Source organism: Microchirus variegatus (assembly GCF_963457635.1).
Source record: "Microchirus variegatus genome assembly, chromosome: 23".
Taxonomy (NCBI): Eukaryota; Metazoa; Chordata; class Actinopteri; order Pleuronectiformes; family Soleidae; genus Microchirus; species Microchirus variegatus.
In genome coordinates, this window is record NC_139824.1 from 6,101,956 (window position 1) to 6,125,964 (window position 24,009).

The 24,009-nt window shown below is 42.0% G+C and overlaps 1 protein-coding gene across 1 annotated transcript; it reads right to left on the reverse strand.

Annotated features, from left to right (window-relative positions):
- Positions 1 to 9,111: 9,111 nt before the first annotated feature.
- Positions 9,112 to 17,057, reverse strand: LOC310943691 (perforin-1-like; the record flags this gene model as incomplete). Its single annotated transcript, XM_083909327.1, has 13 exons — positions 9,112 to 9,507; positions 10,174 to 10,267; positions 10,364 to 10,558; positions 11,076 to 11,154; positions 12,561 to 12,717; positions 13,384 to 13,477; positions 13,574 to 14,070; positions 14,188 to 14,268; positions 14,343 to 14,481; positions 15,482 to 15,618; positions 16,196 to 16,258; positions 16,487 to 16,755; positions 17,027 to 17,057. The coding sequence occupies 13 exons, from the start codon at positions 17,055 to 17,057 to the stop codon at positions 9,298 to 9,300; spliced, it is 2,046 nt and encodes a 681-aa protein (XP_083765453.1). The 3' UTR covers positions 9,112 to 9,297.
- Positions 17,058 to 24,009: the final 6,952 nt, after the last annotated feature.

Below are 24,009 nucleotides of genomic sequence, written 5' to 3' on the forward strand. Positions count from 1 at the left end.
GCTTTAAAGTGGATACTGCAGTCCACATTTAGAAATGTTGGAGAGTATTGTCCCCACTTTGGCCTCAAGGCACCCAGAAACAATGCTACACTTATGTGTGGTGTTACACAGTGCTCATGCACATTCATAACTGTAGGAGGACTATTACATCAGGAGTGACAAGGTGACACCTTTCTTTTGGCTCCTCCCTCTTTAGCGGTGACCACAGTGGATCAGTGATCTGCATTTTCGATTTGGCAGAGATTTTTATGTGGATGTGCTTCCTGACATAACCCTCCAACTTATCCGGGCTCAGGACTGGCACTGGGGTCAATTTAGAGGAGGGCCAGATTTGCAAATGCCCTGTATTATAATGAATTTATTTTAATTGTCACAATTATAATCAATTAGAATTTTAAATGGCAATGTAAGCAAATATAAGCCACACAGGAGTGAACAAATGAAAACATTCTGCCTTTCTCTCACATCTGGCGTCAGATAACATAACAACATGTGAACGTGTTATCACTGATACTGAGACAGTAGTAAAATAGTGAAACCTTCAATCAAGGTGATGTGAAGAGTAGAAACAACAAGAAAACACACTGACAAAACCTTTTATGTTTAAAATGGTTAACTTCCAACTGGGGAAAATGAGACACCCACATGCATTTTTATTTAGGTTGTTAATTATTATTATTTGAGTCTAATTTGTTTGTATTTTATGAATGAAATGAACTTCTCAGGGGTTAAGAGGATGCTGTTTATTTGGAAATTATAGTATTTGTTTGCACACACCACACCAAGGCATAATCATGTTAACACCAACAGTAATTAAACAGAGCTCAAAGATGTGACGAAAAGAAAATATGGAAAAAAATTAATCAGCTTCAGAAAAAATTATTTAGGACTCGCTCCACCACCAGAATCAAGGTGAAAAAGCATGTATGAAAGATAATCTTCAAAACCAAAGCGTGACTGAGAAGTCATTTTTATATACTGAGGTTTTCACACTCAGACTCCATATCTCTATGGAGACCGTTAGTACTTCTGGCATTTGTTTCCCGTCAGGTGACGATCACAGGTGAGAGTGTACTTGATCTCAACACGACCTCTCTTGAGTGAGCAGTAGAAGGTTCTTGTCCCCTTGCTCAGGGACCTCTCACAAACTCCCAGACGATCATCAAAGAACACATCTTCATCCCAGACTTCAATCCTCAGTTTCATGTGTGTGTCCACCTGAATCAAAACAACAGAAAAATAAATATGACAGTGAAACAAAAGATACTGATACCATTATCACAAGTTGGGATGTTTTCTCAAAATGCATTAAAATCTGTCATTTGTTGAATCACTTGAATCTTTACTGAACAAAGAAAAGTTTTCCAGTACTTTCAGTTTAATACAATTTAGAACTAGAAAAGCACTCAGAGAGCGCAGACCTCCGCCAAGGCAGCTCAGGCCCCCACAAAATTGCAAGAAAAATAGTGATAGCGTCTACAGATCACGCCCCATATTTAATCACTTGTTCCTGGTCCCATTGTGGGTCATTTCCTGAAAATTTCATCCAAATCCGTCCGCGACATGTTGCTAACAAACAGACAGACAGACAAACAAACTGCCAAAAATATATATGTCAATAAGTAAGGGGAGTGGCGATCCATATTTAATGGGCAGTTAACAGAGTCCTGAGTGTCACGATCTCACCCACACCTTCCTCTATTTTTTATTATTGTTATTGTTTTGCCTGCTGTGCTGCTGCTGCTCTGTGCTCTCCTTTCCTCTGCAGGGGGCGTGGCTGACCCACTTTCTCAAGACGCCGGTGATTGACTACACCTGCGCGGCTCCGCCTCACCTGCGCCAGTTCTGTAATCAGGAAGGACTTTTAAGCGGAGCCGTTTCCCATCGCCGGCGTCAGATCGTTGTTTCACACTCATGGGTAAAGTCGCACGTTCGCCTGCTGTTACTTTAAAGCTGCCGTTTCGCTGGAACTTACCTGCTTCTCCTTGCTCCAGGTCGTCACGTCTCCTGCACTTCCGAGAGCCGTTGGTCATTGCCTGTATTCCCCAATCCTTCTGGGAATCCCTCCTGCCGACCGTCGTAAATCGACCAGCGGCGGCTGCTTCTGTCGCTCCCTCCAACACGGGGAGAGAAGCTCCTTCCGGTTTTTCCGCTCCATCATTCCTTCCACGGGAACCTTTTATTCCGATTCCTGAACGATTCACGGGGGAGTTGATGCTCTGGGTTTTTGTTTCAATGTTCACTAGTTTTTGATTTACAACCGCTTGCATACCCCACTGACAGCGCTAAAATCGCTTTTATTGTTAATCTGCTGTCAGGAAGGGCGGCTCAATGGGCAACAGCTACACTCTGCAACTCTGCTCCCGCCTCTGTTTCATATGCCTCCTTCACGGCTGAACTCCGTAAAGTTTTTGACCACGAGCTACAAAGCTCCGACATTGACACCAGGTTAATTAATACCACCCAAGGTAACTCCTCCGTCGCCGACTTCTCCGTCCAGTTTCGTATCAATGCTGCCGAGAGTAGCTGGAACGACTCTGCATTAAAAGCTATTTTTATTAAGAACCTGAACGAGGAGCTCAAGGATGAACTGGCTACGCGGAATGATTCAGCTGATCTCGATTCTCTTATTGTATTATCCATCCGGCTAGATAACCGTCTCCGCGAGAGGCGCCGTGAGAGAGCGAGAACTTCACGTAGATCAGTTAACACGTTACCCGTAGCTCCAACCATGCCGTCGGTTCAATCTCTCTCTCCCTCTCCTTCCTCTGTACCTCTCTCTGACTCTCACGAACCCATGCAGCTGGGTCGAGCCCGGCTCACTTCCACCGAGAGGACACGGAGACTGCAGTGTGGAGCATGCCTGTACTGTGGGGGAGCGAATCACCAACGAGCTAACTGCCCGCTTCGCCCAAAAGATTGAGCCCGTCAACACACGCAGGAGTGTTGGCGGGCGGGGCAAGTTCTTGTCTAATCCACCAACGTGTCTCGCTCGCTGGCAAGATCCGGTGGTCACAGCAGTCTATCCCCCTCACCTGCTTGGTCGATTCTGGCGCCGACGACTGCTTCATCGACCTCCACATCGCTGACCAGGCCGGGATTCCCACCGTTCCTCTCCGGGAACGGTGAGGAACGGTGGGAATCCCGTTCCCACCGTTCCTCTCCGGGAGCCTAAGGAAATCCTCGACCTGGACGGGCGATGCTTGGCGACAGTTACTCATCGCACTCAACCCATCACCCTCATCCTCTCCGGCAACCACCGGGAACTCATCCAGCTGTTCCTCATCCCGTCCTCCTCTGCTCCCGTCGTCCTGGGTCTTCCGTGGTTGGCTCTCCATAATCCCCAGTTCGACTGGACGACTGGACAACTCTCTGGTTGGAGCGTCTCCTGCCATGCCCGTTGTCTTCACTCCGCCATGCCTTCGCCTGCCAAGACAACAACCACCACCCCGACTGCTCCAGATCTGTCCTCCGTTCCCGAGGAATATCATGACCTGGGGAAAGTGTTTTCCAAGGAACTGGCTCTCTCGCTTCCACCTCATCGACCCTATGACTGTGCCATCGACCTCCTTCCTGGTGCTCCTCTGCCATCCAGCCGGATGTATAATCTTTCCCGTACAGAGCGTAGCAGCATGGAGGAGTATGTGAACCAGTCGCTGGCCGCTGGACTTATCCGCCCATCTTCTTCTCCCGTGGGTGCGGGATTTTTCTTCGTGCAGAAGAGGGACGGAACCTTAAGACCCTGCATAGACTTTCGTGGACTCAATGACATCACAGTTCACAACAAATACGCTCTTCCACTACTGGATGCCGCTTTCAGTCCGCTCTGCAAAGCTCGAATCTTCTCCAAGCTTGATCTGCGCAATGCCTACCACCTGGTGCGGATTAAGGAAGGGGATGAATGGAAGACGGCATTCAACACACCCATGGGACATTTTGAATATTTGGTTATGCCCTTTGGACTCACGAACGCTCCCGCTGTGTTCCAGCACCTTGTGAACGACGTGCTACAGGACATGCTGGACAAGTTCCTCTTCGTCCATCGACGACATTTTGATTTTTTCTAAGACCGTGGAGGAGCATGTCCAGCATGTTCGCCTCGTGTTGCAAAGACTATTGGAGAACAAACTCTATGCTAAAGCGGAGAAGTGCACTTTCCACGCCTCTTCCGTTCCTTTCCTGGGCTTCATTGTGGAGCAGGGCAAACTTTCTCCGGACCCGGCGAAGATCAGCGCAGTGAGAGACTGGCCAACCCCCTCCACTCGTAAACAACTGCAACGGTTCCTGGGGTTCGCAAACTTTTATAGACGTTTTATCAGGAACTACAGTAAAGTTGCTGAGCCCATGACTCGACTCACCTCTCCTCAGCAAACCTTCTTCTGGTCTGGAGAAGCTGACACCGCCTTCACTCGCCTGAAAGAACTGTTCACCACCGCACCCATTCTCTCTCACCCGGATCCTAGCCTCCAGTTCATCGTGGAGGTGGACGCTTCCAACACTGGGGTGGGGGCCGTCCTCTCTCAACGTTCCTCGTCTGACCAGAAATTGCACCCCTGCGCCTTCTTCAGCCGTCGCCTTTCTCCTGCTGAGATTAATTACGACGTGGGCAACCGTGAACTATTAGCCGTCATCTTGGCACTGTAGGAGTGGAGGCATTGGTTGGAGGGGGCCTCACAACCTTTTATAGTATGGACTGACCACAAAAACCTCTCCTATCTACGGAACGCCAAGGCAGGCACGCTGGGCACTTTTCCTGGGGCGTTTTACCTTCACCCTCACCTTCCGCCCTGGTTCACGGAATGTGAAACCCGATGCTCTCTCTCGACAGTTCTCTCCAGATCCATCTACCACGTCTCCAGATCCGATTGTTTCCCCCGCTTGCATCGTTGGAGCAGCATCATGGCCGGTGGAGGAGGCAGTTCGACGGGCACAACAGGACGAACCGGATCCAGGGGGTGGACCTCCGAACCGTCTCTTCGTCCCCGGCTCGGCTCGGTCGGGGGGTCTGCAGTGGGCGCACAACTCGAAACTCACCTGTCATCCTGGAACCGCTCGCACCCTCCGGTTCCTGAGACAACGGTTTTGGTGGCCATCCATGCTGCAAGACACCACAACTTTCATCGCCGCCTGTCCCACCTGCGCTCGGGGTAAGACATCCAACAGGCCACCAGCGGGGTTTCTGAATCCTCTCTCCATTCCTCATCGCCCCTGGTCGCACATTGCCGTGGACTTTGTCACCGGTCTTCCTCCATCTCGCCTCAACACCGCGGTCCTGACGGTGGTGGACCGCTTTTCTAAGGCGGTTCATTACATCCCACTGCCCAAACTGCCAACCGCCACCGAGACTGGTCTTCCGACGTCTTCCGACTCCACGGCTTCCCCAGCGACATCGTCTCCGACCGTGGTCTGCAATTTACCTCCCGAGTTTGGAAGGCTTTCTGCTCCGCTCTGGGCGCGTCAGTCAGTCTCTCCTCCGGTTACCATCCTCAGTCCAACGGCCAAACGGAGAGAGCCTATCAGAGCATGGAGAGCGCTTTACGTTGTGTGGCGGCACGTCATCCTGCTTCCTGGAGTTCCATGCTACCATGGGTTGAATATGCCCACAACTCCCTCACCTCAGCATCAACGGGCATGTCTCCCTTCATGGCCTCCCTCGGTTATCAACCCCCCCTCTTCGAGTTTCAAGAGGAAGAGGTCGCCCTTCCTTCTGTCGAGGCCAACCTCCGGCGCTGCCACTCGGTCTGGAGACAAGTTCGAGCATCCTTGGAGCGAGCCTCGCTACAATCTCAGAGGCAGGCTAACCGGCATCGAGTTCCTGCTCCTGCCTACCAACCTGGCCAAAAGGTATGGCTCTCCTCTAAAGATCTCCCTCTACAGGTCGAGTCTCGGAAGTTGGCCCCCCGGTTCATCGGTCCCTATCCCATCGACCGCATCATCAACAAGTCCTCTGTCCGGCTCAAACTTCCGAAATCCCTGAAGATACACCCTACCTTCCACGTATCTCTCCTGAAGCCCGTGGTGGAATCGGAGCTGTATTCCCCAATCCTCCTGGGAATCCCTCCTGCCGACCCTCAAACCAGTGAGTTTGTTCCGTGGCGGAACAATCCCTGTTCGCCACACAGAAGCAAGACTGTCGCTGCTGCTGCGCACCCTCTCTCACTCACACACTCTCTCTCTCTCTATCTCCGTTTTTCACTTCCGCATTTTGCGAAGTCGCTTTTTGTTCTCCTTTTTATAAATAAAAGTTATTATTTTTATAATCATTATTACCGTCTCCTGTCTGCGTCCGGGTCCACCCTAAGTAATTCATAACACTGAGCTTTATTTTGGGTAAAGAAAACTGGAAGCTGAATTATGAAGAGAAGATTGGTACTAACATTGCCGAGATAATATCTTAAGTTCCAGTAAGGGTAGTTCGACCTGATCATGTGCGTCCTTCGGTAATGGTTGCCGTACCACATCTTAACATACCTGTAATATAAGAATAACAAATATATGATATAGCATTTATATCACATAATGTTTATAACATATATAAATATTTTATATAATATTAACTGTCTTTGCTCTGTGTGTGTATTTGTTTTCTACTCACGCCTCAGTCTTGCCAGTATGATCTCCCTGCAGACACCAAGCTCTGACGATGGTCACCACCAGATCTCCCTTCCAGGCCTCTTCAGGGGACCCAGAACTGGAGAGGACAGGGGAGACGTGGACCAGAAAGAGGAGCAGACTCAGGTAAAGCGGAGCATGGTTTGAGAGGACGATCATGGCTGGAGTCAAACAGACACTGAAACGTTTCACACAAGGGAAGACAGTGGAAACAGGCATGAGTATCATTTCAGCACGACAGTATGTGTCATTCTTTGAACTTCACTTTTTCTTAGCAAATTTATTAGCACTCAAACGATTTAGTTTGGCCCGATTTGTTTTTGATCCGACCAACGGTTAAAAATTCAAAGATATTCAGTAATATTAAGACTTGACATTTGATTATTTTCCATGTTTTAGCTCTCCCCTTTGCTCATGTGATGCTCCTGACGTCTGTATCTGTCTGTATTGGTCTTCAGTTAATCTGTCAGTAATGCAAGAAACGTCTGTCTGACGTCCAAACTTCAAACTATGAACCCCAGTGCGTGCAGTGCTGACTCTGACATATCAGCAAAAACGCAACACACGTCTCGCGAAATGAGCTGCTAAATAATATAATGAACATGTAAAATTATTGTCAAAATTTTCTCAATGAATGAATGAATAAGTTTGTCTAAAAAGATCAGAATGTTTTCTAGTAGTAGTAACAACTTTACCAGTTCAGGCTCCAGAAGAGTTGCTCTTTACTTCTGCAGTGTGAATCTAGGAGACTGAAGATGCGGTGACTCTGCTGTGCTGTGTGAAGGGACAGCACTTTTATATACATGTATGCCGTCTTGCAAAATGCTACATTATTATTCTGATAATTTTAGAATTAGTTGTTGAATGCGTGCCATGAACACTCAGTCATGTCAAACCACAACTTCCGTTTTACTTTCAAAACCTTGTCTGGTGCAGAGTTTTAATTTCTGGGAAATTACTTACATAACCATACTTGTGTATCTTTCAAATGTCTCTGCTTTTAGATAAATTAAATTAAATTGCATTCTAAATTAATCGAATGTTCAAAAATGAACGTGCTATAGACAGAGTGAAGCTTTACTGTGGGCAATTTCAAACGTGATTCTGTAGTTCTGTTTTTTTCTGGAAAAATTGAAGATCATACATTTTTTTTGTTGCATCATAGCGACACATCGATGCCTGATGTGCAGTTGAACACATCAGGCATCGTTAGAGTGAACCTCTAACAAGATCTTGCAGCTCGCCCGTCTGTGTATGGGAACCAAAATATGTTTGTTATAAACATCACAGGCCTGCACCTCAACATTGTTCAATGCTTGTAACAATCATGGGCAAAACAAATACTAGGTTACCCTAAAAGTTAACTTGGTTACACTAGTAGTTAACTACACTAGTAGTTAGGTACGGTTTTCCTCAAACCATCTTCACCATACCAACACATTACAGTGTGGCACGGCACAAACCACACCTTCAGTTTCGGGGAAATGCACTTTAATAATCTCGTCTGTCCGTGAAGAGTGCAAAAAAGGTTATTGTGATGTTGGTTTCGGTACATTTTCTGTGACATAACTGGCCGGAAAGGTGTGCGTCTCTCAGCATCTGCAGGTGATGACTTTGACGTCAAATTTACAAATTTTTAACGTGAGCTGTGTAAAGCAATTTAGCAACAGTTTTGAATTCATGCATTCTGTAAACACATATGCATCGTTCGAAATTGTTTTTAAGGGTTATGCAACATTTAGTGTTGAAGACACCACCATTAACTGCTTTTTGGATGGTGCAGAATATCCGCTTTGGTGTTGAGAAATATTACGTGCCACCATGATGCACCTCAGACACCTAACTTTCCTCTGGAGGACATCTTGCTCAGAGGAGGAGCTGCTCCATCTCAACACACACATACTAAGTTTTAGGTTCATGCCAAGCCTGTTGTCATGAACTGCTTTCTTTTATTGTCTGTCATGATAGATTGATAGATTTGTTTTTCAGCCACCTGGCGCTAACCCCAGTCATTTCAGCTCAGAGGTGTGGAACCATGTGCTGTAATGTATCTTGAACACAACACTTACTAGTGTTTTTACAGGTTATTGCTCATGCAGACCACCGATGAAACAAGAAAAAAAATACAGAACGTTACAGTTCAGTCATTTTTTCCCCCCCTGTGGCTCATGTGTGCATGTGCTTCGCAGACCCAGAGTGACCTCCTCCAGGTTTAGAGAGGTCTGTCACTCGCAGAGCAAATCATCACGGGTACAAGGCAGACTCAGGAGGTGAGGAAGATTAGTGAAGAAGACAAGTGTAAAGGAAGTTGGTCCAGATTATTAAAAATAAAATTAACTTGTTCTATCCAGTGTGGTCAAGAGAAGATAAGAAACAATGCATTTCAAAAGTATTTATATGCATATAGAAAAGACCAATAAACCAATTCTCATATAAACAGTAATAATACACATCACAGGGATTTAACAGTTTTGAAAAATCTAAGAAAATAAAAGCTTGAGATAAATTCTTTAAAAGTGTCTCCACCACAAAAATCAGTTATAAGTAAAAAGGTGTAAAACATGATTATTTGCCAAACCCCCAACTGAACGAGAAGTCATTCTTATATGCAGAGATTATAATAAAGACTGCATATTAGTTAGTTAGAGAAATTTGTTTCCCCAGTTTGTGTACATTTGCATGTCTCTATGGAATTGGTCTGTACTGCTGGCATTGGTTTCCAGTCAGGTGACGATCACAGGTGAGAGTGTACCAGATCTCAATGCCCCCATTCTTGGCGTAGCAGGTGAAGCGATGTGTCCCGCTGCTCAGGTACCTCACACAAGAGCCCAGAAGGTCATCATATCTGAAATCTTTATCCCAGACTTGAATCCTCAGACCCGAGTGTGTGTCCACCTGCATCAAAACAGTGAAATAAATATGACAGTGACACAAAAGATACAAATCGTTTTCTCAAAATTAAAATCTGTCATTTGTTGAATCACTTAAACTGAAAGCACTGGAAATCCTTTCTTTGTTCAGTAAAGATTTAAAGGGACACTGCGTAGTATTTATGGGTTTATATAACGCAAAATCCACTTTTTTATACATATTATGTGCTCCTGCATTGTCTAGTCGCTGTATAATATTCTTTGTTTCATTTTCGTAGTGTTTCAAAAAGTCATGTAAAATAACATGGTCGCGGGCCGCGGTTGCATAGCCACTGTTAGCAGCGAGACGCCATGTTTCTACCGGAGCCTGTAAGGACAAACGCGAGAGAACAAATCAAGCGTCGCTTTACTTGTAGCGGAAGTCCCGCCTCCACTCTCTCTGCTTCGTCTGCTACGGCCGTGGTAGACGACATTTGACCAGCTGAGGATACCGTAGCGCTCAGGGAAGGGAGGGGGTGAGCAGAGGAGCAGTTCTTTGTTGAAAATTTCAGCCTCTCCTCTAGATGGCGCTATAAACTACTTACTTCACCTTTAATACAATTTAGAATACATAAGGGCAGTGGCGATCCTGAGCTTGATTTGGGGTAAAGAAAACTGGAAGCTGAATTATGAAGAGAAGATTGGTACTAACATTGCCGAGATAATATCTTGAGTTCCAGCGAGGGTAGTTCGACCTGATCATGTGCGTCCTTCGGTAATGGTTGGCGTACCACATTTTAACATACCTGTAATATAAGAAAAACAAACAAAAAGTGTATGAGCGCTTGACGCGTAATATTAACTGTGTCTTTGCTCTGTATGTGTATTTGTTTTCTACTCACGCCTCAGTCTTGCCGGTAAAATCTCCTTTCAGACGCCAAGCTCTGACGATGGTCACCACCAGATCTCCCTTCCAGGCCTTTTCAGGGGACCCAGAACTGGAGAGGACAGGGGAGACGTGGACCAGAAAGAGGAGCAGACTCAGGTAGAGCGGAGCATGGTTTGAGAGGACGATCATGGCTGGAGTCAAACAGACACTGAAACGTTTCACACAAGGGCAGACAGTGGAAACAGGCATGAGTATCATTTCAGCACGACAGTATGTGTCATTCTTTGAACTTCACTTTTTCTTAGCAAATTTATTAGCACTCAAACGATTTAGTTTGGCCCGATTTGTTTTTGATCCGACCAACAGTTAAAAATTCAAAGATATTCAGTAATATTGACACCTGACATTTTGTTATTTTCCATGTTTTAGCTCTCCCCTTTGCTCATGTGATGCTCCTGACGTCTGTATCTGTCTGTATTGGTCTTCAGTTAATCTGTCAGTAATGCAAGAAACGTCTGTCTGACGTCCAAACTTCAAACTATGAACCCCAGTGCGTGCAGTGCTGACTCTGACATATCAGCAAAAACGCAACACACGTCTTGCGAAATGAGCTGCTAAATAATATAATGAACATGTAAAATTATTGTTAAAATGTTCTCAATGAATAAATGAATAACTTTGTCTAAAAAGATCAGAATGTTTTCTAGTAGTAGTAACAACTTTACCTGTTCAGGTTCCAGGAGAGTTGCTCTTTACTTCTGCAGTGTGAGTCTAGGAGACTGAAGATGCGGTGACTCTGCTGTGCTGTGTGACAGTGACAGCACTTTTATATTCATGTATGCCGTCTTGCACAATGCAACATTATTATTCTGATAATATTCTAATTAGTTGTTGAATGCGTGCCATGAACACTCAGTCATGTCAAACCACACCTTCCGTTTTACTATAAAAACCTTGTCTGGAGTTTTCATTTCTGGGAAATGACTTACATAACAATACTTGTGTATCTTTCAATTGTCTCTGCTTTTAGATTAATTTAATTGAATTGCAATCTAAATTAATTAAATGTTCAAAAATGAACGTTCTATAGACAGAGTGAAGCTTTACTGTGGGCAATTTCAAACGTGATTCTGTAGTTCTGTTTTTTTCTGGAAAAATTGAAGATCATACATTTTTCTGTTGCATGATAGCGACACATCGATGCCTGATGTGCAGTTGTATTGATTTTCATTCAACTCTTGAACCTCTAACAAGATCTTGCAGCTCGCCCGTCTGTGTATGGGAACCAACACACGTTTGTTATAAACATCATCACAGGCCTGCACCTCAACATTGTTCAATGCTTGTAACAATCATGGGCAAAACAAATACTAGGTTACACTAGTAGTTATGTATCGTTTTCCTCACATCTTCACCATACCAACACATTACAGCGCGGCACAGCACAAAACCACACCTTCAGTTTCTGGGAAATGCACTTTAATAATCTCTATGTCACTATGATACTCCTCAGACACCTAACCTGCTCCTCGAGTACATACCTGTGTGCATGTTTGTACTCAGAGGAGGAGCTGCTCCATCTCAACAGCTTGCACTTAACAATGGAAATGGCTCATAAAATTGAGAGGGCGACGCATGACCAAAGCTCATGTGTGTGCATGTGCTTCGCAGACCCAGAGTGACCTCCTCCAGGTTTAGAGAGGTCTGTCACTCTCAGAGCAAATCATCACAGGTTCAAGGCAGAAGATTAGTGAAGAAGACAATGAAGTTTAAAGGAAGTTGGTCCAGATTATTAAAAATAAAATTAACTTGTTCTATCCAGTGTGGTCAAGAGAAGATAAGAAACAATGCATTTCAAAAGTATTTATATGCATATAGAAAAGACCAATAAACCAATTCTCATATAAACAGTAATAATACACATCACAGGGATTTGACAGTTTTGAAAAATCTAAGAAAATAAAAGCTTGAGATAAATTCTTTTAAAGTGGCTCCACCACAAGAATCATTTATAAGTAAAAAGGTGTAAAAAAATTATTATTTGCCAAACCCCCAACTGAATGAGAAGTCATTCTTATATGCAGAGATTATAATAAAGACTGCATATTAGTTAGTTAGAGAAATTTGTTTCCCCAGTTTGTGTACATTTGCATGTCTCTATGGAATTGGTCTGTACTGCTGGCATTGGTTTCCAGTCAGGTGACGATCACAGGTGAGAGTGTACCGAATCTCAATGCCCCCATTCTTGGCGTAGCAGGTGAAGCGATGTGTCCCCCTGCTCAGGTACCTCACACAAGAGCCCAGAAGGTCATCATATCTCAAATCTTTATCCCAGACTTGAATCCTCAGACCCGAGTGTGTGTCCACCTGCATCAAAACAGTGAAATAAATATGACAGTGACACAAAAGATACAGATCGTTTTCTCAAAATTAAAATCTGTCATTTGTTGAATCACTTAAATCTTTACTGAACAAAGAAAGGATTTCCAGTGCTTTCAGTTTAAAGGGACACTGCGTAGTATTTATGGGTTTATATAACCCAAAATCCACTTTTTTATACATATTATGTGCTCCTGCATTGTCTAGTCGCTGTATAATATTCTTTGTTTCATTTTCGTAGTGTTTCAAAAAGTCATGTAAAATAACATGGTCGCGGGCCGCGGTTGCATAGCCACTGTTAGCAGCGAGACGCCATGTTTCTACCGGAGCCTGTAAGGACAAACGCGAGAGAACAAATCAAGCGTCGCTTTACTTGTAGCGGAAGTCCCGCCTCCACCCTCTCTGCTTCGTCTGCTACGGCCGTGGTAGACGACATTTGACCAGCTAAGGATACCGTAGCGCTCAGGGAAGGGAGGGGGTGAGCAGAGGAGCAGTTCTTTGTTGTAAATTTCAGCCTCTCCTCTAGATGGCACTATAAACTACTTACTTCACCTTTCATACAATTTAGAATAAGTAAGGGCAGTGGCGATCCTGAGCTTGATTTGGGGTAAAGAAAACTGGAAGCTGAATTATGAAGAGAAGATTGGTACTAACATTGCCGAGATAATATCTTGAGTTCCAGCGAGGGTAGTTCGACCTGATCATGTGCGTCCTTCGGTAATGGTTGGCGTACCACATTTTAACATACCTGTAATATAAGAAAAACAAACAAAAAGTGTATGAGCGCTTGACGCGTAATATTAACTGTGTCTTTGCTCTGTATGTGTATTTGTTTTCTACTCACGCCTCAGTCTTGCCGGTAAGATCTCCTTTCAGACGCCAAGCTCTGACGATGGTCACCACCAGATTTCCCCTGCGGGTGCGTCTAGGACAGCAGCTTGAATCCAGGTTAGGGTAACTACTGCCACAGTTCAGGTTTGTGGTCGAGCTCTTGATGCCATTTTCTTTCAAGTAATCATGAATGGCCGCCTTCAGTCCTTCCTTCTGTGACAACTTTGGCACCAGATCATACAACGGTCGTAGGGTGTACTGAACAACATCAGGGTGATCCTTGAGGGTTTTCAACCAATTTTGGAAGCCCACGGAGTTATTATGGGTGAGTGCTATCTCCCCCGTCCAACCTGTTCCTCCTCTAACCTCTGATAAGTGCTTGTGGAGCCCAGAGCTGGACGAAGTGGCCATGTCCCTGTTCTCTAGGACATTGGAGCAGGTTTTAACAGATGGGGACAGTGATATCTTTCCCAGGCCTAATTGGATACCCAAAGACAAGCAGCGGTGTGCCTAGATGAGAAGGTGGGAAGGAACTGGTGTTAAAAGTTGGTACAAAGTATATGTATGTATATATATATATATATATATATGTATGTTTGTATGTATATATATATTTCTCGAGTTTACCTGGGATGACGTGAAGCCATTCAATGTGGACAAACATGTACGTATAGCTGCAAATTGCCGATATCTTCCACCAAGATAGACCTAAAATACATAAAGTATTGTTGAGCTAAAGCTCTTTGGTTTTGAAAACACTTCAAATCACGCACGTATCCAACCTTATTGATATAATGTGTGCCATAGGTCGCTATGATCAGTCTGTATACAGCGTTGGTTGAAGGAGTGTCGGAATTGGGCAGGCTCGCCAGATCCCTCTGAAACTCAGAGCTTAGAGGTGGTCTGTTTGACAGTCGGTAACTAATGGGGGGAAAAAAATGAGGAATTATTTGTGTGAAAACTTAAACATCATTTCAAGAGAATAGAAAAAGAAAAAATAATAATATGTATAGAACATTAAATGAATCAGAAATACACTCTATACATTGTTAATGTAATGGTAAACTACTATTCTAGCTGCAAACGTCGGGTTTTTATGTACACAGGTGTATAGAGGCCCATTTCCAGTGTTCTAATCTTACATTGTGTTTGCTAATCGCGTTAGAAGGCTATTGGATGATTAGAAAACCCTTGAAAACCCTTGTGCTGGGGTCACAAACTGGCGGCCCCCCAATCGATTACATACATGGACCACGACCTCACCGTCTTTTAAACACAGTGTGTAGCTGAGGCACAGCTTCCAGCGAGGTGGTAGAATATATGTTTGCTAGCAATGTTTTTATAACGGTAATAATAAGACATTTGGTCATAATTATACCATTATTAAATGTATCATATACAACATTCAATTACATGTCGTGAGACAGCAGTGCTAACCAATAATCCACCATGTTGTAAAGTAATCATCACAGAGATTTTAGTCCATTACAGCGCCTTTTACCTCGCTAAAAAAGGGTCTAGATAAATGACCCCAGGTATTACTAATCATGTGAGAATAGAATATATAAAAATCTGTGCAAATACTCATTCGTCATATCATGTTTACGAGTAGTTTTCTGTGGATTTTCAAACATGCAGGCGCTTGAAGCAGCATTCAGTTTTGCAGCACACGAAGCAATATCATACGCACATGCTGTCAGAAGGCATACATCGATTCACTTGCGGTAGCTTTACTGTGATTTCTTATCCCGTGTGAATATTACAGATGTCCTGTGCCAACATGACATTACTTCATGTTTCCTATTGTAAATATTTAGCCAGTTATACAGAAGAGAATCAGACAATGGCACTATGAAAATACGCTTTGTATATACAAAAATCTGATTCGGTGCTAACGAGATTGCAGGACTTGACAGCCTACCTGTAATGACTACAGGTGATCGAGTGAATGCTGAAGGAGTGACGGTCCTCCTTGGTTCTGGATGAAGCAAAGTTGTAAACACTGGAACGCGTCCCCCCGACATCCAGGTCACCAAACTTGGAAAAATCGAGTCCCAGCTAATAAGAAAAAAAGGGTTTTGAAAGGTCACTTTTGCTAAATCACAAAAATATTTTTATTTTATATATGTATTTTCATCTGGTGAGGATTTCTTTTAGAGAAAGGTTCACGGTTAGCACAACTGAGTGGCAATATACATGAAACATAAATAATTTAAAGCGTCCCAAACCACTGTATATAGATGATAAACTATACAGCATTCTACATTAACATATACAGTACGTCACCAATATATAAAGTATTAAAATACCTTCCACTCAGTGCTGTCCTGCTCAGTGTATTTCTGAAGTAGTGAGCTGTGAAGATAAAAATGAAACAAAATACAGTTGTGACATAAAATTATATGAAACTTTGAGATGACATGTATATTTAAAACATTTTGTAATAATATAAACAGTAACCAATAATATACATTTTACTTCATATTACTATTGTATTAATCGAGTTTCAGATTAGTTCATCCTGTCAGCTACAGTACATGTATGACAAGATACATTATATACAAACATGTTAGCAGCACTATTATAGAACATATATAGTTATAGTGTATGACAGATACCTGATTGACGTGTGTACACTGCTGTAGAGGTTTGTGGCGCAGCGGCTGTATGAGCGCCAATCCACTACAGAGAGCGGTGCCTGAAAAACAATCATATGAAGACAACAATTTAGAGATATGAGGTTACAATATGACACAAAATTGACTAAAGCCACCAAAGTAGAATTGTCAATGATAAATGACTGTTCCCCCTGCATACTGGTCCTGGTGCTGATCAAGAGCATCGTACAAAGTGACTTTAATTTAAATACACAATTACCCTTTTCGCAACACAAGCAGCAGCAAAAGATGTATGCGATTTAACTGACCTTCTGGAGCTTGTTGCCTTGAAGAGGATTATGCTGAAGTTCACAGGAGCCATTTGAGTCGAGGTAAGTCTTCACGTCAACCACGTAGGCTCCTTGTCGGCGCATGGTGACCATATTATAGCCCTCTCCTGCCAGGTTGTGACCCGGTATAAAGGGAGTGGATTGACACAGTACTGGCGACCCAGGAATGGAGAGGACAGGAGAGTGGTGGAAGAGAAGGAGGAGCAGACTCAGGTGGAGAGGAGTGTGGTTTGAGAGGACGATCATGGCTGGAGTCAGAGACAGAGACTGTTAACAAGGACGCCAATGTTTTCCTTTAAAGAAAAAGAGTTTGTGATTCATTAAAAGTCGAGTTTGCTGCATACAGCGCATACAGCACTGTGCAAAAGTCTCAGGGCACCACTGCCTTTGTATGTGTCAAATTCTGTGATTATTGAAGTTGGTCTTATAAGCAAACTTTCACAGAGTTAAACTCCTACAACAGGGCTGGCCCAAGCCTTTATGGGGCCCTAAGCTGGATTTGATTTGGGGGCCCCTTACCGCCACCTCGGATTAGCCGGGGCTTGACCATTATTGATGCCAATGCAACACTTTAAATTTCATTTATTATAGTTGTGACATTTACAAAAAAAACAACTGTTTTTTGCAGTAAAATCACAAAAGTGACCTAGAATTAATGTGCACTGAGCTTGAATCGAGTAAGTAAAGTAATTAAACCAGTTCAATGCCTTTGGGTTTTCAAAACTTAGTACAGACAATACAACAATATGTACACAACACTAGCATGACAAGCATGGCTTGAATAAACCTGGTGTAATGCACCTTTTTCACAGCAGATATTTGTCACCAGTAAATAGTCGGACAAAGGCATAAAACATCCATTTAGGGTGTTAAATTAACCTCTGCATGTTTTTAGACTGAGGAAGGAAATCACTCAGCGTACCAGAGAGAAAACATGCAAACTCCATGAAAGGCCCTCGCTGCAAATCAACAGCGCAAACCACTACACTATCGCATGACCCAAGCGTTTTACCAGTAACCTTAATTAAGCTTCCACTCCAGTTTTAAGAAGAATTGTGCAATTGTTTACCGTGTAAGGGTAGGTCACACTAAATCTTTTAAAGACACTTTAACCTGTTTGTTTCCCCTCTACATTTCCTGGATGCGATCCAATAAGGCGATTGAAAAATAATGACATTGTATGGTTTCTAAAACAACAATTCAAATCAAAAAGGACTAATACTTTTGAGGCCTAGTTGTTCATACGTTGATCACAGGCTCCAGAGGAGGAGGGGCCAACTTTATTCTGCTGTGTTTACAAACACCGGTGCATAATTCCTGAATGCTCTGCCTTTACATTTTTAATTTCCATCAGGACCAGATCCCAGTTTAATGACACTGAATATGTTCCAGAAAGCACAATGAAGATTTCTTAGTTTCTCTGCAAAAATACGATACATTTTATAAGCTCACATGGGTTTTAAGTAAAAAAAGAAAAAGGGGTTATGCTTTTAACCAGTTCATAAAAATAGAATAAAATAATTAAGTATATTTTATTCATAAAATAAGAGAGAATATATAATCATTTCCCTTAAAATATGAAAAAAAGCTGCATATTAAAAGGTCAACTGCCTAATAAACTAATGAAGGTACTCGTAACTAGAGGTCCTAGTTACATCAGTCTGTACTGGTGTGGTCGTGAATTCATCCAATCATTTCTGACAAAAGGTTTTAAACAATGCTCATTTTCACTTCAGCAGCTCAATATCGGTTTACAGTATTAAATGCAATAACAATGAATGAATACGTTTGTCTCAAAAGGTCAGAATATTTTTATAGTAAATGAAAAACAATGTTACCTGTCTCGGCTCCCGCAGAGTTCGTCATGTACTTGTGAAGTCAGCGGATAAGACGAGGATGTTTGAGGCTGTCGAGGTTCTGTCGAGTCTCAGGGTGACAGTACTTTTATATCGGAGGTCGTGGACACTAAAACTATATAATTCCTGCATTGACTGGAAGTGGTTGTTGTGCACAAACCACACCTTCCACTTAGAGGAAATGTCATATATAATATAATAATACACATCTAGTTAATATCTTGTTTTTTCCATCAAGAGTGCAAAGGTTGTTTTTTTATATATACATGTTGGCAGTGATTCTGTCAGATAACATGCCGATTGTCAACTCCTGTTGTCAGGCTCATTTCAGTCCAGTTATTTGGACATAAATTCTGCAAATTAACAACTAGAACAAGGGAACGTGATGATCACATAAAACGCGATTAGTGACTTTGGAGGGAGGTCTGTAGACAGATAGCTGGTCGTTGTGTGTTATTCGTTTGGCGATATAGACCATTTTTATTTGTACATCTACACTGTGAAATGAGCTTCCCCTGTGAAAAACAATGCAAGGAAGAGGAGGATGATGAGAGAGCAAATTGTCTTATTGGGAACACCACCACCTTTAGCCTCACGCAGAGCTGTACACCGGCGGCGCATGGACATCACCAGGTTGCCGATGGTGGTCTGGAATGATGGTGGAATGATGCACATTCAGTTGTGTTGCCACAGCTGTAACGCTCAACCCAGCACTCAGCTCAGGGACATCTGTGGCATATTGACGAGTGACAAAAGTCCACATTTTGGTGTGCCCTTTTATTGACCAGGAGTGTCTGTGTACTGGTCACACATACTGACCACCACTCTGCCATGCTCCATGACTCTGGTGAGTTGAAATACTCAATCTGAGATTGTAGTCAATAGGAGTGGTCAAGTGACACTGGACTACTGGGTTTGAGCAAAACAAATCATTCCATAAACAAATGCATCAAGAATCTGAGCAAATGTCATGACATTCTATTTTTGTTTCAAGTTTGTACATTTATATTTTCGTTGAGTATAACAATAATAAAACAATAATAAAACAATAATAATTACCTTCAAAACATAAAGGTAATAATAATAATAATAATAATAATATATTGTATTTACAAGCATCTTTCAAAGACACTTCATGGAACATAATAACAAGGAAGACATACGAAAACATTTGATCAGAACATAAAGATAATAACAAGGAAGACATAAGAAAATTTTCAATCATAACAACAATAAAAAGCAAAAAATCAGCAACAAATACAACAACAGCACAGTCACAGACAGACCTAATCAGACACCAGGGGCTGGCTGTAGTCAATACTAACACTAGTTCAGTCAAAAATATATACATTTCTATCCAGAGAGACTAGTGAAATAAAAATGCATTTACTCACTGAAGAGAATAATAGTTTGATGTTCTTGGTGATGGGCCATGATGGTTATTACCTGTGAGACTGATGAGGGATGAATGTTGGCGAATGAATGAACACACAAGGCTGGAGGCAAGACGAAAGGTTCAAGAGTCTTATCCTCTTGAAACAATCAAACAAAAAAAATCAGGAATACTTCGTCCTCAACGTAGAGAATTAAACAAAACTTAGCACTTGAGCTAATTGAGCAAAATAGCGAGACAGACTTTGGTACGAGGAATTTGAATTTCTCTGGAAGCATAAACAACGCACTGGCACACGGCTGAGGGACTGGGGACACTATAGTATATAGGGAAGAGGGACTCAAGGCCAGGTGTGAGTGATTACTGAGGATCACCAGGTGAAGTGCATGAGGGAATTAGGGGAGGTGTCAAGATGAAGCAGATGAAGCGTCAGTGCGACAGGAACGCTTGAACGTTACCAAAATAAAAGGGGAAGTGAAGACAAACGCACCAAAATGTGAAATGAAACATAAACTTAAGCAGACACTACTACACAAAACAAATACACTTAACAAATCTGGCACCTCGTGACAATGAAGCATGATGATCAGATGAGACTGGAGGACACACAGAACAAGAGAACTAAGGCAGAAGGACATAATTACTGAGAAACACAGCAATTATTGGCTAACATGTTTGCATTGTAGAACTATAGAGGATGAGTTACTGATAGTTAGGAACCGAGTAAGAGCAAGCTTGGCAGGAAGTATGATTTAAAAACTACGATCAGAGCAGGTGACAGAGAAAATAACTAGAACAGGATTTTCATTTTGGGGCCCCACGGTTGGTGTAGTGGTTAGCGCTCTCGCCTTTGCAGCAAGAAGACCCAGGTTCCTGGGTTCGAGCCTTATAAACACATCAGATTCTTGATGCATTTGTTTATGGAATGATTTGTTTTGCTCAAACCCAGTAGTCCAGTGTCACTTGGCCACTCCTATTGACTACAATCTCAGATTGAGTATTTCAACTCACCAGAGTCATGGAGCATGGCAGAGTGGTGGTCAATATGTGTGACCAGTGCACAGACACTTCTTATGGTCTGGTCAATAACAGGGCACACCAAAATGTGGACTTTTGCCACTTGTCAATATGCCACAGATGTCACAAATCATGAGGGAGCGTGCCATTGGCATGCTGAGTGCTGGGTTGAGCGTTACAGCTGTGGCAACACAACTGATTGACGCCGTATTCACCAGACATGTCACCTATCGAACACCTTTGGGATGTTCTGGATAGGCGTGTCCGACAGCGGGTTCCAGTTCCAGTTCCATCCCCCAGGCCACAATCGACAACCTGGTGATGTCCACGTCGGTGTACCGCTCTGCGTGAGGCTAATGGTGGACACACACGTTATTGAAGTTTGTGAACTTGGATCATCGACCCCCATTGTGTTCTTCCTGCCATTACTCCAGGACCTTTGTTTTGAAATTGATCCTAATGCTCGCAAATTAAAGCCACGGCATTGATAAAGTTGTACTGTTATTTTTTAGAGTGTTTATTTAATATTACATTTCTGGCAATAAACCTTCCCAAATATAACTCAGTGTAAAAATGTTGATATGACTTATATGATCTGATTCTTATCCTACTACCTTTGTAGTTTTATTAGCCTGGTTAACACCAGATAACATTGGCTGTAGTTTTATTGTGTTTTGCTGTATGTTATCTGATTCCCTGTTTGCTTTTGACTTGTGTCTGACTTTTTAGTGACCCACATATTTAATGCATCTATAGCTGGGATTCATTTAAAAGTGTCAGATTAACCCAATCAATGGGGAGCAAAGTGAATTGGGATTTGAACTGGCAACCCTCCATTAAAGTTTATTATTTTCATTTTTATTAATACATTTCCCATTGTTCGCAGAAAAGTAATAGCTGCATATTGTTGTATGTATGTCTGTATCACAGCATCACAGTGGTTAAGTTGACAGAATCAAGTGCATTTGGGTTAAATAAAATGGCAAATAACCTCTTTGGCAAACAACACAACTTGTACCAATTTAACCCAACACAACATCAACACCATCCCATCAACAACTATCAACAAACAATGCCTGTCCATTAGTGTAAGTATATCTTGGTATAGGATACATAGATAGGATACAGCTTTTGTAAGTTAATTATCACAAAGACAAAGACTTTGGTGATGGCTTGACTATAATTGGCAACACTAGTAGGACACATTTACTAAATATGCAGATAATTATCAGTAATTTAACTATATTACATTGGTAGACAATTTTTTCTGGTTTTGCACTCCAGGTCTTATTATTCCTCTTTTTGAACATCAGTGCCAGGTGTGTTCCTCTGTTCTGCATTTGTTAGAGATTCTCCTACTCAGTGTAAACTGTCAGAATAATAGAATTTAAAGCAGTGGCAAGTAACTGGTGGCCTGTGGGCTTATATTGTTCGCTTATATTCACAAAAATGACAATGTCCTCCAGAACTTTATTCTGAAAAAAAAAATGCATTCAAAGAGATTTGGTTGCTAGAATCGACAATTAACTGACATACGTTTGTTTGGTTTGAAAAGTAAAAATTAAACGCTGCAGTAAATCTCTGTAAAATAACTATTACAGCAGAGTATATGCTAGGCTCCAAAAATCATTTTAATGATGCACAAGAATTATTAACAGAAAAGGAAAAATATAGTTATGGGTATATTTATATAAAGTTTGTAAATAGTTTGTAAAGAGCATGACGTTTTAATGTCAATGTTAGAAACAATCACACTTTTGGCGACAAGATTGAATAGTTAAGATTACAAGTTTTTTTGGCCAAACATTCAACTGCTTAAAAAAACAATTTAAAGTATAACAAAGTGATTGATCAGTTGGGAGTTTTGAAAGGCTTTTTTGGACCAGTTCCATTGGCTCTATGGGGGTGTGGTGGTTAGTACTTGTACCTCACAGCAAGTATGTTGCTGGTTTGAATCCTTTTTGAACAAAAGGCCTTTTGTCCTGTTGGGGTTGGAGTCACTTTAGGTGTGGATGGATGTTTGTTCTCTATTGGCTCTGCAGGCTGACCATCAGCATTCCATCCCTTGCAAAAACAACAGTAACCTTCAACAATTTCGTCATTCATTTAATTTAGTATACTCTCATGACCTTATTTTAGCAGGTTAGTTTTAACACACAAACATGAACTTAGCAGTAATTTAAGTGCATGATTTATGTTCATCAGCAGGTTCATATGAAGGAAAAGTCATTCTGATTGGGCATGTGAACAGTTGTAAAAAACCACTCACAGATAATCAAAACATGTGCCTTTTTTCCCCCTCATTCATTAAATGTAAATATAATAAAGAAGTTTAAAGAATTGACATATGTTTGACAGTCTGGTTTTCCACTCAATTCTGCACTTGATGAAGATTATCCAGTTCAATTTAGACTGAGAGACCAATTAAATATAAAGAAGTGATCATTATTGGCTCATCATGTTTCGAAAGCCTTTTCAGACCACCATTTCCATTGGTCCCAGTGTGGCATGCTGGTTAGCACTGGTTTGTACTGTACAGTTAGTTGAAGATGAGGTTACAAGGGTGTCAAACTCAAATGACCTGGGGGGCAGTGAGTGTCTAGTCTGGTCAAGAGGTGGGAAACATGACCATTAAAATTATAACTATATAATAATAATAATAATTCATAAATATAAATATTAATAATATATAAATATTTCATTATGATATTGCAATTCATGATGATGTTTCATCATGCAGGTGTCACAACAATGACATAAACTTCACACATTTGTGAGGCAAAATAAATCTATTCCTATCAAAAACAGAGAAATATGTCAAACAATTAAGTGAATAATAATAATACAGGGTATATGCAGGAATCCTCAAGTTAATTTCAATAACTTTTGAAGACTTTTTCAAGACCTCCTCAAAATATTTTAAGTCCATGTCACCACTTCAAGCAGTAATCGGCAACACATATTTACAATATTACTTACAAAACAGTTTTAGTTTGCAATGAAATGTATAGAGCACAACCACACAAAGGAATACAAAGAATAAATTAAACCAAAGGCAAGGTTTATAAAAATAAACATCAAGTTTATTTCGGATATTATTTCGCGCCAGGAGGATCGCATTCGCTGTCGCAAAATGCGCAACATCACATGTACGCGCAACGGAGGAAAATAAATGCATTCATGCATACTTTTTGCAGTCAAACTGTATGGACAAAATTGAATAACTCACAAAATAG